Source organism: Engraulis encrasicolus, chromosome 14 (genome assembly GCF_034702125.1).
Source record: "Engraulis encrasicolus isolate BLACKSEA-1 chromosome 14, IST_EnEncr_1.0, whole genome shotgun sequence".
Lineage (NCBI taxonomy): Eukaryota > Metazoa > Chordata > Actinopteri > Clupeiformes > Engraulidae > Engraulis > Engraulis encrasicolus.
Window position 1 is genome coordinate 51879330 of NC_085870.1, and position 17500 is coordinate 51896829.

At 42.6% G+C, this 17500-nt stretch overlaps 1 protein-coding gene across 2 annotated transcripts in view; it reads left to right on the forward strand.

Annotated features, from left to right (window-relative positions):
• Nucleotides 1-17500, forward strand: part of atg7 (ATG7 autophagy related 7 homolog (S. cerevisiae)) — a 96329-nt gene that overhangs the window by 11366 nt on the left and 67463 nt on the right. For both annotated transcript variants that reach the window (XM_063216072.1, XM_063216073.1), the window contains exons 15-16: nt 3948-4190; nt 5599-5714. In XM_063216072.1, coding sequence (XP_063072142.1) covers nt 3948-4190; nt 5599-5714 — 359 coding nt within the window. The remainder of the gene's footprint in view (nt 1-3947; nt 4191-5598; nt 5715-17500) is intronic.

Here is a 17500-nt window from a genome sequence, read left to right on the forward strand (position 1 = left end):
GAGGGGCAAGAGGAAGGTGTAGGGATAGGGGTTGGAATAAGAAATGGGATTCGGCCTTAGTCTAATAGGATCTGTCATGTTTAGACTCTTGTTCTAGTAGGTTTGCACTATTACTAGTATCATTATTTAATACAACAGATCCCTCCCTATCTTATCATCTCATTGTCTCATTAAGCTCAGATTTTGGTACTTGAAGATTGAAGAGATTTACAAAATGAACCCCAAGACTGAGGTTGAGTTTTAAAGCCTGTGGCTAACACGGTCACAGTTGTCATTCCAAACTACGTATCTTAAAAAGATGAAACAAAAAGAGAAGAGAAATGCTTCACTGGGTCACTAGTCAAAGTTTAGTGTAAATGAGTGCTCGCCAAAGGCAAAACCTTCCCTTTTTTAATATGTTGAAAATGTGTTTACTGAAAAAGACTAGCCTAATTATCATCGACTTCCAAATCTCGTACAATTCTCAAATCTCATTGCGAACAACGTTTCCAAACAGCCTGGTTAATGCGCTTCTCTTTGTTAGCTACTGGTCGAGGCCTGAAAAGGTTGTGCCAAAGTTTAAGCCAGGGTTTTCTTAGTCCCAATATAATGTCTCTGCTTAAACCACGTCACTGCCTTGAACACGCCTCTACCCAGGGCGCTGCTCAAAGTTGATTGGTTCCCGTCAAAATGGGTGGCGATCCCGAGTTTTCCGGGGCTCAGAAAGTATTTGCATTGCTCTTGACCTGACTAGTAGCAACACCTAAGATCTCACTAGGAGGCCATAGCCTGCCTAGAAAAAGACATAAACCTCCCATTGGTGGTATGGAGGGATGGAGATTTTGAAGTCGCTAAGGTCACCGAAAGTGCATCCATCCTCTGCTGCTGCTTCATGTCTTAGTTTTATTGTGCAATTCATACTCAGTGAAGGGCTGTTTTGGCTCAGATTATAAGGGCTCTTACTGTCCTTCCTAGCTTTTTTTGTCAACAGGTAACTTGATTTGTCTTTAAACCGCACACTGGGGTAGCTTGGTTCAGGGATTCGGAGACACTACTCTTGTCATAGATCATTGCTTCACAGTGGGGATTATACAGCCATGGTCTAATTCAGTGTTTCCCAACCAGGGGTACGTGTACCACTAGGGGTACGCGAGCACACCTCAGGGGGTACGCGAAAAATGTGATACTGCCAATTGAATGAGTACAGTCATACTGGGATAAAGGAATAAATAGAGAGCATCGGATAGGGTACAACAAAAAGGCTTAGGGGGTACGCGAGTCAAAAAAGGTTGGGAAACACTGGTCTAATTGTTAGAATCTGAAGGCTGCAGGTTCAAATCTTGTACTAGTAGGAAGAATGTGGGCACCTAAGACATCTAACTCAAAATGGCTCCAATACCTAAATATGTAACTGCAAGCCACTTTTGATATTAGAAAAGTGTTACATATTGTAACTAGAAAAGTGCTCCGAGAGCACATACCTCCGCCAAGGCATGGCATAATTAGATGATGGACAAAAATAATGACTTTGCTAATATGAACGACTATATTCCTGTGTCAGACTTTAAAAATGACACATTCATGTCATTTCAGTCATTTGCAAAATCGACCTTCTTTTGAAAGCTTGTGATCACCCGCTGATAGAACTTTAGCCTAATTAGTGAAGGGAATGTAATGATTTTGACCAACAAAACTGAAACAACCACAGAAGGGTCAGGCCTATTTTTTTTATTATTATTTTTTGCCTACGATGGAATATGCATCATTCTCATGGGCCACTGTTGGCGCTGTCGGTTGAAGCGGCATTTGCCCCCGCATTCCTCATGGGAAATCACTATTCACCGTTGTTAATCAGTCCACGGGCATTGCTGTCGGAATTTGTGGTCTATCTCGCAACTGGGCTTAATTTTAAATTTAGTGAAGGGGGTGTTTGACCAGCATTATGAACTTACACAGCTACAAATTCCATATTATTGGCGATGGTAGGCCTACCCAATTAATTCAACATTGTCAACCAAAATGATCTGTGGTGGTCACTGTCCATCTCGCAACAATTCACTTCCACTTCACACATATTTTAGGCAGCGGTAATTAATTTGACATGATTGTTTGTTAACTTCAACGAGGGTATAGCCTAGCTATAGGCTGCCTGCTGATGAGCAACTTTTTAGGTTGATAGGACTGGTGCAGAGCTGGCGTCAAAGGAAACAGTCCCACCCTGTTCTTTACTGCTAAGAATGGCGCAGGCCTAGGCCAGTCATACATTATTTTGCAACGGTAGCCTGATTAATTCGACAAGATTGTGAACCTAAGTCACAGTCCACAACAACATTGTGAACTTACACGATCACATATTCCATATTTTTGACAACGTAATTAATTCGACAGCATTGTGAACCTAAACGATCTGCGGGGGTGGTCACTGTCCTTCTCGCAACAGCAATGATAACATAGCCTGGACCACACATCACAAATTTTATATTTTTGGTAGCGGTGGTAATTTACTTGACAGGACTGATTACTGCCTGCGGATGAACAACTTTTTAGGTGAAATGCACTTGGTGTTGAAGCTGGCGGGTAAGGAGAGAGTCTCTCCCTGTTCCTTCGTTGAGGCGCAGGCATGCCTCTGCTCAGTGCTCACCGTGCGCACCTTGTGGCAGGCAGTGGAAGAGCAGCGAAGTAACAAACACAGACAACACACACACAAACTCAGGCGATCACATATGGGAGTGTGGAGGCTACCTATGCAATTGCTTGTAGGATGGTGTGGTTTATGATTGCCCATGGCTGTTTATTGGGCGTTACGAATGTATCATTTGACATATACATACGTAGCCCATTGCCAATCGTGTCAGTTGTGACTTATCTATTCAACCAAACTGCAAGGTTCCGTTTGTCAAGCCTTTCCACCCCTCCCCACTCTCTGATTGGCTCCCTTGCTCAGGCTTCCTTGCTTAGGGCAGCTGCGATGCTCTCTTTCAGATCGGAACGATTATGCAAAGAAGCATGGGATTTCCCAGGCTATAAACACACTAGGTCAGTGATTCTCAAACGGTGGGCCTTGAAAGTATTCCAAGTGTGTTACGATTGACTGTTTGAGTTGTGTTATTTATTGGATCAGAGGTGCACCCCGAACATTTGTGAAAATTTCAAGTTGGCCCAGGGTCGGAATAGGTTGGGAACCCCCTGCACTAGGTAGCTGTTAAAATGTGGAAGATGCGTGCAGACTTCTTCAGCAGACCACACTTTGAGGAACACTGTGTTAGATATTCCTCTAGGGTCTGCCAGCCATACACAGTAGAGCACAGTCAGTGCTGGAAAGGGGTAAAGGAGTTTAAGGTGTTTTTCCAGGGTTTGGAAAATGAGATGGAGATGAAAAAGGAATTTTGTTTTGAGACATTTTCCCTCTCTTAAGACCATTTTAATCTTCTAGAGTTCGTAGGAACGTTTGCTAATGACCCCATCCATTAAGGCCCAAGCCCCACACTGCTGCATAGATGTCCTTTCCTTATGTGCATATTTGTGTGAGTGTGAGTGTGAGTGTGTGTATCTGTGTGTGCCTGTGTGTGCATCTGTTGGTGTGCTAGCACTTTCTGCCCTGTACCCTAGCTCTTTCTTCACTGAGATTTGTTGTTATCATAGAACGTTAGTTATATACAATCTATGGTTGTTATGCAGGTTTTACTTGTGTGTCTAGTCTTAAGAAATGATACAACACAACTGCTTTTGTCACATTATGTAACTTGCAAGTCTATTTTGTTGTTTTACAATCTCAGTCAAATCCCTGGCTTTGTTCAGCCAATGTGTATTTTATTAACAAGAAAGCAAAGTTTTAAAATCAATATAACAAGGGTTTAGGGATTGAAATGGTCAAACTGGGAAACACAAAAAGCCGAAAGGAGCTGGCGTTTGAGTCAACTCTGGGTAAAACTAACAAGCGATGCACCTGTGTGCTATCTCCCCTCCAGCTGGTGGTGAATGCAGCCCTCGGCTTCGACACGTTTGTGGTGATGCGTCACGGCCTGAAGCGTCCCCAGGCTGAGTCTGCAGACTCCAGCCCCTCGTCCTCCTCATGCACCTCCGCCTCCTCCCCCTCCTCCAATGCGGCCGGCGGGGCCCCATCCTCCCTCACCGGGGCCTCCCTCTTCTCCAACATCCCTGGACACCGCCTTGGCTGCTACTTCTGCAACGATGTGGTCGCCCCTGGAGACGTGAGTAGACTGGTTGATTGATTGGTTGATTAGTTGTTTGGTTGATTGGGTGATTGGGTAATTGGTTGATTGATTGATTGATTGGTTGGTTGATTGATTGATTGACTGATATACAGGTATAGCTATTATGAAATGCATCAACATTGAGCAAAGATGAAAATAAAATAAATATGAATCTTTAACACATCATGTGCTAAAGGATTGCACAAGAATGCTCCTAAAAGTTATTTCCATTGTGGTCCTTGTAAGTGTATGTATCCATGGCATGGGTTTAATCAGTATTTATGTAAGACGAAATAAAATACATACAAAATACATTGATGCCTAAAAATAGGCCGTATGTCGCTGTGATATGATGGGGATGTAAACAGATGATGTGATGGGTGTGATATGGACCAAGTCGTTATTTTTCTTCATCTAATTTTAGTCTGGCTATTCTTTTGTCTGGTGTGTGATGGATATTTAATTAGATCCTACCAGGGAACTGCAAATGTAAATGAATGGCGATCCCTGTTATGCAACAGATTCACTATTATGACATTCATGTTCCATCTGAACCCACTGTTCTGTTTTGATTAAACATGAATAATTGAATTAAATTTCAATGACTGTCAGCCGTTGTAGTGTCATCCTGAATGTATTGGGGCTGCCATACTAGGAGCCAAGCTTTTGATGTTGCCGTCATGTTTGGTGCCCTGAAAACCTGTTTCAAAAATCGTTCAAAACTGGGTTGGCTATGCTACTCTGTCCTTTTGCTCTTTTTCCCCCCCATTAAATTATAATTTTTGTGCAAATCGATTTTCACAACCTAAATTTGCTATGTCCGTGTAGGCAATATGAAATAGTTTGCAACAAAACACTGTTACGCAAATAGACATGGTGTGCTATTGTACATCTGAGCGTCCTCTCCTTGGGTGTGCATGCTAAGAAGCTGGTTCAGTAGTAAACCAGGTTAAGTTAAACTTGTGGTAGAGGTAAATCATCTAGTAGAAGAGCGTGGAGCCCTCATGTTCTTAACTTAGCAGGTTTACCACTTCCTGTAGGTAGACCAAGCCTGGAGTGCGTTGCAATATGCGACCTTGTCTCCTCCACTTGCCTCCTCCACTTGCTTCTCGTCATGATGACATCACTGAAAACAGCATTATATTTCAATATCTTGCAAAAGCTCAATTGTAGAGTCTCCTCATTTGCAATTGGGATGGTGAATGAAAAACAGTCCCTCAAAAGTTGTTGTGGCTAGGCTGACAGCTGGGAAACTTTATCGTTTTCTCCACGGAGGAGGGGCCAGGAGGCGGGACGAGGAGACAAGCGCAAGTGGAGGAGGCAAGGTCGCATATTGCAACGCACTCCTGGTTTATCACTAAACCATGTTCTTAGTATACCTCCCTTGTGTGGTTGTTTTTTGTAGTCCACGCGGGACCGGACTTTGGACCAGCAGTGCACGGTGAGCAGGCCGGGCCTTGCCATGATCGCAGGGGCCCTCGCCGTGGAGATGATGGTCTCTATCCTGCAGCATCCGGAGGGGTAAGACTGTAGTACCGGCACTCATTTTTATTATAACTTTATAGGATTAGACTTCTCTGTTTATTTGTTAGACTTCTAGATAATTAGGGTATGGTAACTTTAACATTAGAAGGAAATGGAAGCCACAAGAAGACAGGGGTACGAGGGGGTCATAAATACCTTCAGCTGGGACGAAACAAAACTTTCCCAAAACCTTATTTATTGACCACATGCTTAATTGTCATACCCACTCAATGACCCATACTGGTAAACAAACACAAAAGAAAATGTCACCTCGCCCTTCTGGGTGGGGAGAGGAATGCGTTGTATAAAAGCATGTATGACCTGTCAGACGGCAGAGTTGGTTGTATGGAACTGGTTGGGGTTCTAATGCAACATTTTCTGGACTCATTATTGAAACTGAAATGCTCTCACCTGAGTTGTCTAGTGTCAATATTAATTTAGTTATTTGAAAGCTTTCAGTAGATTAGGGCCTCATGCCAGAACCTAGCATCTGGTAGGTAGAGGTGTCAAAAGTAAAAGTAAAAATAAGAAACACCGGTTTCTTCCAACACTGGTAAGTTGTCTGATTAACCAGTAGACCTGTGTACTTGTTATACGAGAGACTGCACTGGTTTGATCAAGGTTGTAGTGGACCTCATTAGGTACAATGGAGTAAGTGGTATAACATTTTCGTTGTATAAAGTAGAAGCTCTCTTACAGACGTACTTACAACACTTGTAGTATTATATTATAAAGTTGAAACCATACAATATCATGCTACTAGTGTTGAAATTACAGTTGTAAGAGTACTTCTACTTCTACTTTATGCAACTTTTTAGTAAGGTCTTTGATCTGCCAATGTAACACATTCATAGTCACTCCAGGCTTTGACTGTGGACCTTTTCTTTCTTTCTTTCTTTCTTTCATTTTTTTTTTTAAACAATTAACACCTTCCTTCTGGGTTGACTGAAGTCTTGTATGCTGATTTGCCCAGCTAAACTGCTGCTGTTGAATTCGAACCTTGAGCATGTACATCGATAATGAGTACACCCCTTTTGAAAAGTAAGATTTTGAACAATATTTCCATAAATACTACGCATGTTTAGCCTACAACTGAAAAGTAAGATCTATGTATAATTTTTTAAAAATTTAATACACATAATAAATGTATAATTTTTTCCTGTTTTTGTGAAATCGAGATGAGTACGGTACACCCCTAATATTTGCCCAGCTATTTGTAAGCTGTTGCTCCTGCCTCTGAACTGGACCCTTGAGCATGTCACCGATTCTTGAGAATGTTGTTAAAACGGGTTTTAATTTTAAAAGGGAAAAAAAATGAAATCTAAAATATAGAAGTATAAGTATTATCATAGCCAAAGGTCATGGCTGTGTGCAGCAGTGTGTTGGAACAACCTGCCTATATTTAACTTTTTTTTTCATAAAATAGAACATGCTTTTGTCCACATCGTTGGACACGATTAAAAGTAAAAAAGGTTTTTTTTGTTTTAAAATGAAGAATTGTTTTTACAATTCAGCAGTATTGAAGATACATATTGTGATATTTAATGTTAACTGTTTGTAAGCTACTGCTGCTGCTACTGCTACTGCTACTGCTGCTACTGAACTGTTCCCTTGAGCATGTGCATGTAGTGGTCCTCCACTGCCAGTCTCATGACGGGCTGCATGAGTGTGAGAAAGGGGAGACATGGCACACAAGTGGCAGCCCATCACATCGGCAGCGCCATCGGAGCGGCACGGTCATGACGAGCCAGCATGATGAATAATAATCAGCTTCAGTCGGATAGGAGTAGGAGAGATGACATGGGTGGGTGGGTCTGTGGGTGACAGGATGTCTGTGCAGATTCAGATTCAGCCAAGGGAGTTTGGTTTTAAGCAAGAGGACATCTGTTTGGAGCTTGAACACGTTTCACCCTGCACTCAAAGAGTTTCATTACTTTTTCTGTTAAGACACCAATGCAACCAAGGGAGTTTGGTTTTCAGCAACTACGTATGTAGACGTCTTTTTGGATCTTGATGAACTGTCATCCTTGATCCAAAGACCCTCGTCAGTTTGTCTGTGAAGATAGTCGTTCTTCATGGTTGTAGTATCCAAAGGAGTTAAATTGTGGGCAATTGGTAGCCTATTTGTGCTAGATTCACATCAAATCGAGATGATGTATACCCATTTTCCAAATTGTTCTAGCCTTGGTAGTGCGCGAAATGCCCAGTGATTGGATACTCTTTGGTGAACTCCATAGAGTATCCAATCACTAGGTGTTTCACGCACTACCAAGGCTAGAACACGTGACATTGAGAAATGGGGATAGTGTCTAGGAACTCGTCATAGTTAGGGGATGGGCCAAAAGGTTGTCTTTACCCAAATGTGAGCATGCAACAGCTTAGCACTAAAATCAATCGCCACAACAAATTGGATGGCACATACAGTGCCCTCCATTATTATTGGCACCCCTGGTTGAGATGTGTTTTTTAGCTTCCAATTATTATTATTTTTTTCTAAATAATATGGGACCTTAATGGAAAAAAAGAGAAATATCCAACCTTTACTACAAGTGCATTTATTCAGTGGGGAAAAAATCCCACATAAAGAAATAATTATTTGACATCAAATAATGTGTGTCACAATTATTAGCACCCCTGTTGTTAATATTTTGTACAACCCCCTTTTGCCAACAAAACAGCACCTAATCTTCTCCTATAATGTTTCACAAGATGGGAAAAGACAGAAAGAGGGATCTTCAGCCATTCCTCTTTGCAGAATCTCTCTAAATCATCCAGAGACCTGGGTCCTCTCCTCTGTACTCTCCTCTTCAGCTCGCCCCAATGGGGTTGAGGTCTGGGGACTGAGATGGCCATGGGAGGAGCTTGATTTTGTGTCTGGAGAACCATTTCTGTGTAGATTTGGCCATATGTTTAGGGTCATTGTCTTGCTGAAAGACCCAGTGACGGCCCATCTTCAGCTTTCGGGCAGAGGGCAACAGATTTTGATTTAAAATGTCCTGGTATTTCAAAGCATTCATGATGCCATGCACCCTGACAAGCTTCCCAGGGCCTTTGGAAGCGAAATAGCCCCACAGCATCACTGACCCACCCCCATACTTCACAGTGGGTATGAGGTGCTTTTCAGCATGCGCATCTTTCGTGGCACGCCAGACCCACTTAGAGTGTTTGTTGCCAAAAAGCTCAATCTTGGTCTCATCTGACCAAAGCACACGGTCCCAGTTGAAGCCCCAATACCGCTTGGCGAACTCCAGACGTTTGCGTTTATGATTGTGGGTGAGGAAAGGTTTTCTCCGTGCATGCCTCCCAAACAGCTTGTTGGCGTGTAGACAGCGCCTGATGGTTGATTTGGAGACTTTGTAACACCAGGATGCTACCATTTGTTGTAATTCTGTAACAGTGAGCCTTGGAGATCTTTTGATTTCTCTTACCATCCTCCTCACTGTGCGTGGTGGCAAGATAAACTTGGGTCCTCGTCCAGGCTTGTTTACCACTGTTCCAGTTGTTTTGAACTTCTTAATTATTCCTCTCACAGTGGATATGGGCAGCTGCAGTTGAGTGGCAATCTTCTTGTAGCCTCTGCCTGACCTGTGAAGGTCGGCGCACATCTGCCTCACTTGTATGCTGTGTTCCTTTGTCTTTCCCATGTTTAAGAGTGGATAAGAGAAATGGCCTCGGTGTCACATCATATTTATACCCCAGGGAAACAGGAAGTGATGAATTACTAATTAAATGTTCCTACATACTCTGGTAAACTTTGTAAACTACTGTAGAAATGACAGAAATGCTTCAATTATATTTATTTCCTGGGAATTGTTAAGGGTGCTAATAATTGTGGAACAGGTGATTTAATGAAAAATAATTATTTTTTAGTCAGGGATTTTTTTTATTTTCCTACAATTCATTTGAGTTGAAGGCTACATTTTCCTATCTTTTTCAGTGTGACAGTATTCTTCTGCAATAAACACTGAATTTATTTTAAGGCTTTTAACACATCTCAACCAGGGGTGCCAATATTATGGAGGGCACTGTAGCATGCACGTCACAGTGATTTGTTGGCCAGTCATCAATTCAAAATGACTATGGATTTTCACTAGATCCCTCTGGCAGTGAATTACATTTGCTGCTTCTATGAAAGTCTACATTTCTAGATAAGCAATTGGACTTCTTTTGTAGCTTGAAAGGCCTTTTTTTCCCTGTCACAAGAACTTGCTGCGCAGTTTCTGATTGGATGTCAGGGGAACAAGGCATGGCTCTTGAGGTTCTGGTCTGGGTTTTAGAGACCAGCTGGGAGATGGTGGATGGGTGGCACACACACACACACACACACACACACACACACACACACACACACACACACACACACACACACACACACACACACACACACGCAAAGACACGCAAAGACACGCAAAGACGACAAGGGCTTAATCTGTGTGCCCTGCTCACAGACTTGGCACTGGTGTTTTTGGCCTTCATGGGAGAGCGGCCATAGCCACACAGAGATATTTCTTGGACGTTAATCCTGCTATCATTGGTTGCATTGCAACCAGCCCCCAGCTCTTTTCCCCCTTGAAATGTTGCTGTGATTTAAGAAGCATAGTTTATGAGCTTTGAGCTAAAAACAGCCTCTACTGATAAAATCAAAGCAAAATACATGACATTTTCTCCTTTTCTGTATTCTGTGACCTTGGCCATTTTTGAACTTGAATGTACTAGCGTTTGGAAATGAACTGGGCTGGCCCATGCCATTTTTGGTGTTGTGAAAGTAATTAAGATTTGTTTGGATACTTCCATCTATCTTTAGTGTGTGCGTGCGTTTGCGTGTGTGCAGGGCCGGATTAAGATGGCCTGGGGCAAGGCAAATTTAGTGAAAAATGTACGTAGACCAGTGTTTCCCACAGAAATTTTGGAAACTATGGGGGCAGCCGGGGTTTATTTGGTCCGGGGGGGTGTAGTTCTCACGCTGGCCTTTTTTTTTTGGGGGGGGGGGTTGTATTCTTGCAGCGTAAATGCAAAACGGCAAAACAATGACTACAGTATGACATTGGCGCATGGAGAAACTGTAGGCCTGGGCCTATATTTCAACCATTTATATTTTGAGAATTAAGGCTACATAAGATTTTACCCATGACTTGTATAATAGTAGTACATTGTCATTGTCAAAAAATGCAGTACAGTGAATAATTTCTGTTTACAACACAGTTTCATTCGTCCCTCATGCAGGGGTCTGGGAAACAATAATAAAACAAAATAGGAGCAGAGATAAGAATTTAAGAGCACTGTGAAATTGTTAACGCATAGACAAAAAGGGTCTTAGAGGGTAGGCTATGCCTTTTCCCCCACACATATCTGTAGGCGTACACATTCTTCATGAGGGGTGCTGGTCACAGGGCCAGTTTTTTCCAAATTCCTCCCATTAAAAGGGCTGAACAACATATTACACATTTATGTCTATATTCACATTCATTACACATTAATTTCTATGCAGCCAGATGTCTCCTCTGCTGTGTCATGTCTGTCACCGAACTCATTACAACTGTAAAACAAAGCCTAGGGAGTGTATGTAAACTCATCCCAACTGTCCCTTCTCTGAAGGTTTTTTATGTAGCTCCCAAACCCAAGTTAACTACAACAACTTGACTAGGCTTTTGATCCCTGTCTTTCAAGCACTTGTGGTTCTCTCTATAACAGGGGTGCCCAACCTTTTTTTAACCAAGATATACTTTTGAAGTTGATGGTCTGCCGTGACCTACCAAGTCAAATTTAAGGATGTCAGTATGAAAATTTAAGACCACCATTTATTAATCACCATTATTATGAACAAAATGTTTTTAGTAGGCTACTATGGCCGTATCTTTTCAGTGTGTTTTTAAAGTGTGTTGAATAGCCTATCTTTACAAAGCAATGCGCAGCACTGATAGTATGCAGAGATAATTTCAGTCATACACAAGTCATAAACAACTGAAACAATTTCAAAATGATAAACATTTGGTATATAAAAGGCACATAGGCCCTATTTCTAAAATATGATGAAGCATTATCATGCCTTCAGTGGTATAGGCTACAAATTAAAAAGGGCTCAGAAATTCACCATTTGTTATGGGTAAATAGTAGGCTACTATGAGAGATAGAGAGAGAGAGAGAGAGAGAGAGAGAGAGAGAGAGAGCAATGAGAGAACTCATTGGATTGGTTAACACCCCTGTTAATAGTGACTTCTTCTATGAAGGTTTTTTTTTTCAGCTCTCTGGGGCAGTAGCACAGCAAAGGCTTTCTATTGTGAGTTTGGCCAATCGTTTTGTCCACAACTGAAGCAAGAAACAGCACAAATTGAAGTGAATTCCATACATGTCAACAACAAACATTTCTTTTACACGCGGCACGCGATGTAAACGCAGTTAGCGATGATGCATGCGACTAGCGATTTGGACGAAGATCCTCGCATATCGGCGTGTCATAACGCATCGTTGCGCACATGTTACATGTGTGCGCACATGAATCAACTGTAATACCCTTACGGTCACTTCCTAATGCTTTCCCCTCATTCTGTTACCGTGGGATACTTATCTAACCAATAGAGTAGAGTAGAGTAGAGAAACTTTATTGATCCCCAGGGGGAAATTCAGGTAACACAGAGTCTGTAGAATGTATTTACTCCAGGAGGAAAATGCGAAGGAAATTCAAAATCGTAATTCAAATCGTTTTTAACAAAAACGGATATCGTTTAAAAAAAAAAAAAAAAAAAATTTTTTTTTTTTTTACATTTTCGTAAACTATGGCGGCCAAATTTAAACTATGGCGGGCCGCCATAGTTTCCTCAATGTATGGGAAACACTGTAGACAGTGTCATCATATCGACCTAGAAATTCAGCATAACATGTCTGCCAACTGTTCTCAACACGGTGGATCAACTTTTCAATATTGCATCTTGTCCCAATTCTTCAATTTTTCACTTTTGGGCAATCAGGAGGCCCCTGGCAGATTGGGGCCCCTAGGCTGCAGCCATATCTAGCCTGTGCGTTAATCCGGCCCTGCGTGTGTGTGTGTGCACCTCACTGTGTGTGTGTGTAATTGTGTCCCTGTGTGTTATTGTGTCTGTGATAAGTGTATGCAGTTGCATAACTGTGGGACTGGCTTCTAAATGAGTGTTTGTGAAGGCCCTGCGCTTCGGCCTGAGCTGGCAGCCCACTGTGCTTAAAGTCACTGGGCTTTGGCAAGGCAGGCATGAGTGTCTGCTAAGTCATGGGCTTTGTAGGGGCAAACATGCATATGTACTTCTATGCAAAGATAGTGCTGGCTGCAAACTCTTAGTGTCTGCTAAGGCACTGGCATTTGAGCGCAAACACGAGTTGTATGTAAAGGCACTAGACTTTGGGAATGCATACTGCTAACTCAGATTGTAAAGACGGTGAGATTTGGGAGGACAAACGTGAGTGTCTGTAAAGGCACTAGACTTTGGGGTTGGAGAGCCTGCCTGTGCAGGGGTGCGATAAAGAGCTCAGGGGAGAGGAGGCTAAGAGAGAGCCAATAAAGCCGCAGACAGCAGAAAGGATCTCTCAGCCTCAGCCTCAGCCTCAGCACTGCCTGCATATCGCCCATCCTTAGAAAGCCCATCTGCTTTGGACTGCTCTCCTCCATAACCATACTGGCAGTGACAAGTACCAGTTTATAATATGCGTCATCAGGCATGGGGAATGGTTTGCTCAGGCTGTTCAGACATTCACTGGGATAGTGGATAAATATGGCATTTTTTGGTGAAGGACGTTGGTGTCAAATCAGCTCAGTGTTGCTCAGACGTACAGCATCGGTTTGTAAGGAGACTACTCAGACGTATTGGTTTGTAAGGAGACTACTCAGACGTATCGGTTTGTAAGGAAGCTGCTTACAGTAGAAGCCACTCATTTTTTTCCCCTAACTTAATTGATCCCCAGGGGTGTCAATAGCTTACATAAATACACATAATGCCCACCTGGACATTTCAAGACACATACAGTATAACTTAAACTGTATAACACGGGTAATAGTTGGGGAGGGAAAAATAAAAACTACAGGAAAAAAAATGAAAAGTCAATTCAGTCAGTCAGTCAGTCAGTCAGCAAAAACACATTTTCTGAGTTGTGGTAGATAAGAGATTAACGTGACCAAGAATGAGTGTTGACAGATAAGTCCATGATACAGTATTATTGTGATGTAGTAGAAACAGAGAGAGTAGAGAGAGAGAGGTTCCATTGGTCCATTGTTTCCTGGTTCTATTATGGCCCCCCTTAGGCAGACCTAGGCAGACCTAAGGACTGTTCTATTCATTGTAGGAGCATTATGACACGCCCCTTTAGGCAGACCGGAACCTGGTCGCGTGGTGCCCATAGAAACATTATGTTGGCATATCTCTATAGAATATCTCTGGTAGAAGTGGGGGGGATTTATGGAGATTGGCCAGGCCCGGCAAGGAACAATCATGGTGCAGCCAAGGATGGGGTGGGAATTTTTGGCAAACACACTATTTTAAAATTGATGGCCACTATTCGAATATTCGAATAATATTCAAATATTATTCTCCCTGTCGGTAAAGAGTGAGCGTGGGACTTTCCGACATGCCTTTCGTGTTGAAAATGAAAGATGATCCATTCATATTCGCTGAGCAAGTGTAGCAATTTAATGAAACGTTTGCACTCATTTCCAGAGTAATTTAACACAGCAAGGGAGGCTCATACAGAATTTGTATGTGGGGTCTGCATTTTTATGATTGTGGATTTCGATATCGACATTTAGAATCTTTTAATTCAATAGGACTATTCTCAATTCAAACGTACATCGAATATTGTTTTTTTTGTACGTGAGAGGACCATACTGCCCTACAAAAGGCAAAGTGCAGTAACTATTTTGAGTTTAGACCGAAAATTGTCTTCCTTACACCTCTTTTATCTTGTGACAAAGCCTTGTGGTCCAAATGTGTCCTGTTTTTAGAGATATTGCTATGTCAAATTTGCCTTACAATATCCCACCTAATACCAAGGCTTTGAATGCATTTCTCTCTGTTTCAGTGGCGTAGTTACTGCACTTTGCCATTGTAGGACAGCATAGCGTGTGGTGTGACACAACAAGAGTTCTCTTCAGGACAAAAACATCAACACGGGGAGTACAGGAAGTGCTGACCTTTTGCCGGGTTTGTGTTTGTGTTGATGATTCACTTCCCCTGGAGGCATTTAATGGTTCAGCTCTAATGAAATGATGCTGCCTGACCCGTCAGCGCCAACAGCAAGACTGTGGTGTTGCCCTCAGGGGGCAGGGACAGGTGTAGCAGCTCAACGTCTTGTTGTTTCCTGTGATTGGAGCTGATTGATGATTCATGAGTCTGACGTTGTTGTAGAGGCTGTAGCTAGCCAGTCTGTCAAAGAAAACTTCTAGGCAGAGTTTGGTCTGGGAAAATATATGACGTATAGGAAAATGAGAGGCTCGCTCAATGGATGTGTATGAAGAGCTGCACCCAATCACACCACTGATTTCAATGATGTAATGTGTAGTGCTTGTTGCTGGCTTGCACGTGAAGTGCAGTGTAGCATCATCACAGACAGCCCAGGATAATGGTGCATTGAACAGGAACATACTGGCTATGAGGGTTTCCATGCCTGTCATATCACTACAGCATTAAGTCCACTGACAACACAAAGAGTGTGTCATGATGATGCCTTTGTATTTCTAATGAATAGGAAGACTGTTCTTTTTTATAAGATATTTTTGGGCTTTTTTCTGCCTTTATCTGAGAGGACAGTATGGGAGTGTGACAGGAAACGAGAGGGGAGAGAGAGAGAGAGATGGGAAAGGATCGGCAAAGGGTGTAATGGTACGATGTCTTAGCTCATTGAGTTACCACGCCCTCGTAAGGCTGTTTGTATTGAAGAGATGCGGTGGAGGTGACCAATAACCTATGGAGATAAGATAATAACCTTATTTTCAATTCAATTTTCAAATTGCTCGTTTCAAGTTTTTGAAAAAACATTTTTAATTACCTTCTGCTCTCTGTCTTATTTTCCCAAGTGAATATTACATTTTTACTCACACCTCATGTCCTGAGGATCAGAACAACATTGTGCATAAAGTAAATACTTCACCTGAAGATTGGATAGTGTATTTCTGCCATTTACGTATCTCTGGAATAGAACGACAAGAGCAGGGCATCACATCCTGTTTCACTACTTCTGGTGCCCAATGCTGTCTTTACAATGGCCACCACTGTACTCTCTAGCTGAGCATCAGCTGAGTGGCTGGAGAATGGACAAACAGGAGAGCATTGAAACCCAAGGGAAGAAAAGAGGTCTTTTTTTTGGTCGAGAAAATACTCGTGTTTTCAAGGAGCTATTAATTGGACCAGAGCTAGCAGCAGAGTGCTGTCAGTGCTGTGGATGAAGCCCTCGTGTGTGTTTGTGTCTGGTATATAAGTGGCCTTGTGGGAGACTAAAAAGATGGCCGACCAAAGAGGAACAGGAAGTGGCTGGGAATGGAGTGGAGTGGAGTGGAGAGGAGTGGAGTGGAGAGGCAGGGAGAAGAAGGAGGGCTGAGAAGTCCTTGTCGGTCCAATTTGATGGAGGTACTGTGAGTGGAGAAGATGCAGCAGTGAGAGAGAGAGAGGCCATGAGGGCTTTTTGGAGGAGAAGAGACGCATGTCCCATCCACATGGCTGCCGAGCACAAAAACTCTTCAGTTGAGTAGCACGCACACGCACACGCACACTCACACGCACACGCACACACACACGCACACGCACACTCACACGCACACGCACACAAATTATTGTTTTGAGTTGCAGTGGCACAAATAACTGCCCATTGTTGTGGGATTCAACATCAGCACCACTTCACTCTCATTGTATGATGAAGGTTTCGGGTACCTCAATTTCACCATTTCCGATCGGAGGCAAAGCAGAGTAAAAAATAAATACATATTTTTTTGTTTGGGTCCACGGACAGCACATGAAAAAATTACAGTATTTTGCAGAGACATTAAAATGGTGTAACGACAATTTTGGTAATTAAGCTTCATTTAAATGAATTAAGTCAACAAAAGTCATGATGAGAAGCATTGCTCTGGGATGCTCTTGAGGCACAATGGCTCAGTGGGACGCCATAGACACTGTACCATTACGGCGGCGACCCGGGTTCGATTACGGCCTGAGATCCTTAGCTGATCCTTCTCCTCTCTCTCCCCCACTCATTTCACAGTCTAGCACTGTTTTGTCCTGACTTAAGGCATAAAAAAGCCCCAAACACACATCTTTAAAAAAAAAAAAAATGGACCGTTCTAGACAGCTGGGTTGTTGGCGACACGTCTCAGACTGTTTTTGAAACACAGCCGGGAGGAAGGGTGACTGATCCCGACCCGCCGAGTCCCATCAGGGATGAGAGCCGCTGTCCCCATGACGTTGAGGTGTCCTGACGGCCCTCCTCTTTTTTGGAACAGTTTCTTTTTAGATTTTAGAACATCTTTTGTCTCTTTACTCATTCAGACCCCCTCTTCTCACTTCATGTCTGTGCTGTCTTTTCCTCCGTATCTCTACTGAATATCAAATCCAAATTTGAATTTGCTTTTGTTATTTATTTACATAAGATGAAGTGTCACCAAAGTGAAGAGATAAACATCACATTCATTTAAATACCCCCCCCCTTGTTTTACCTCTCTTTATTTATCTTTCTCTCTCTCTTTCTCCTTTCTCCTTTCATCCTTCCCTTGGTTTCCCCTCATCCTCCTTTCTTTATGTAACTCTCATCATTCTCTCTGTCCCTGACTACCC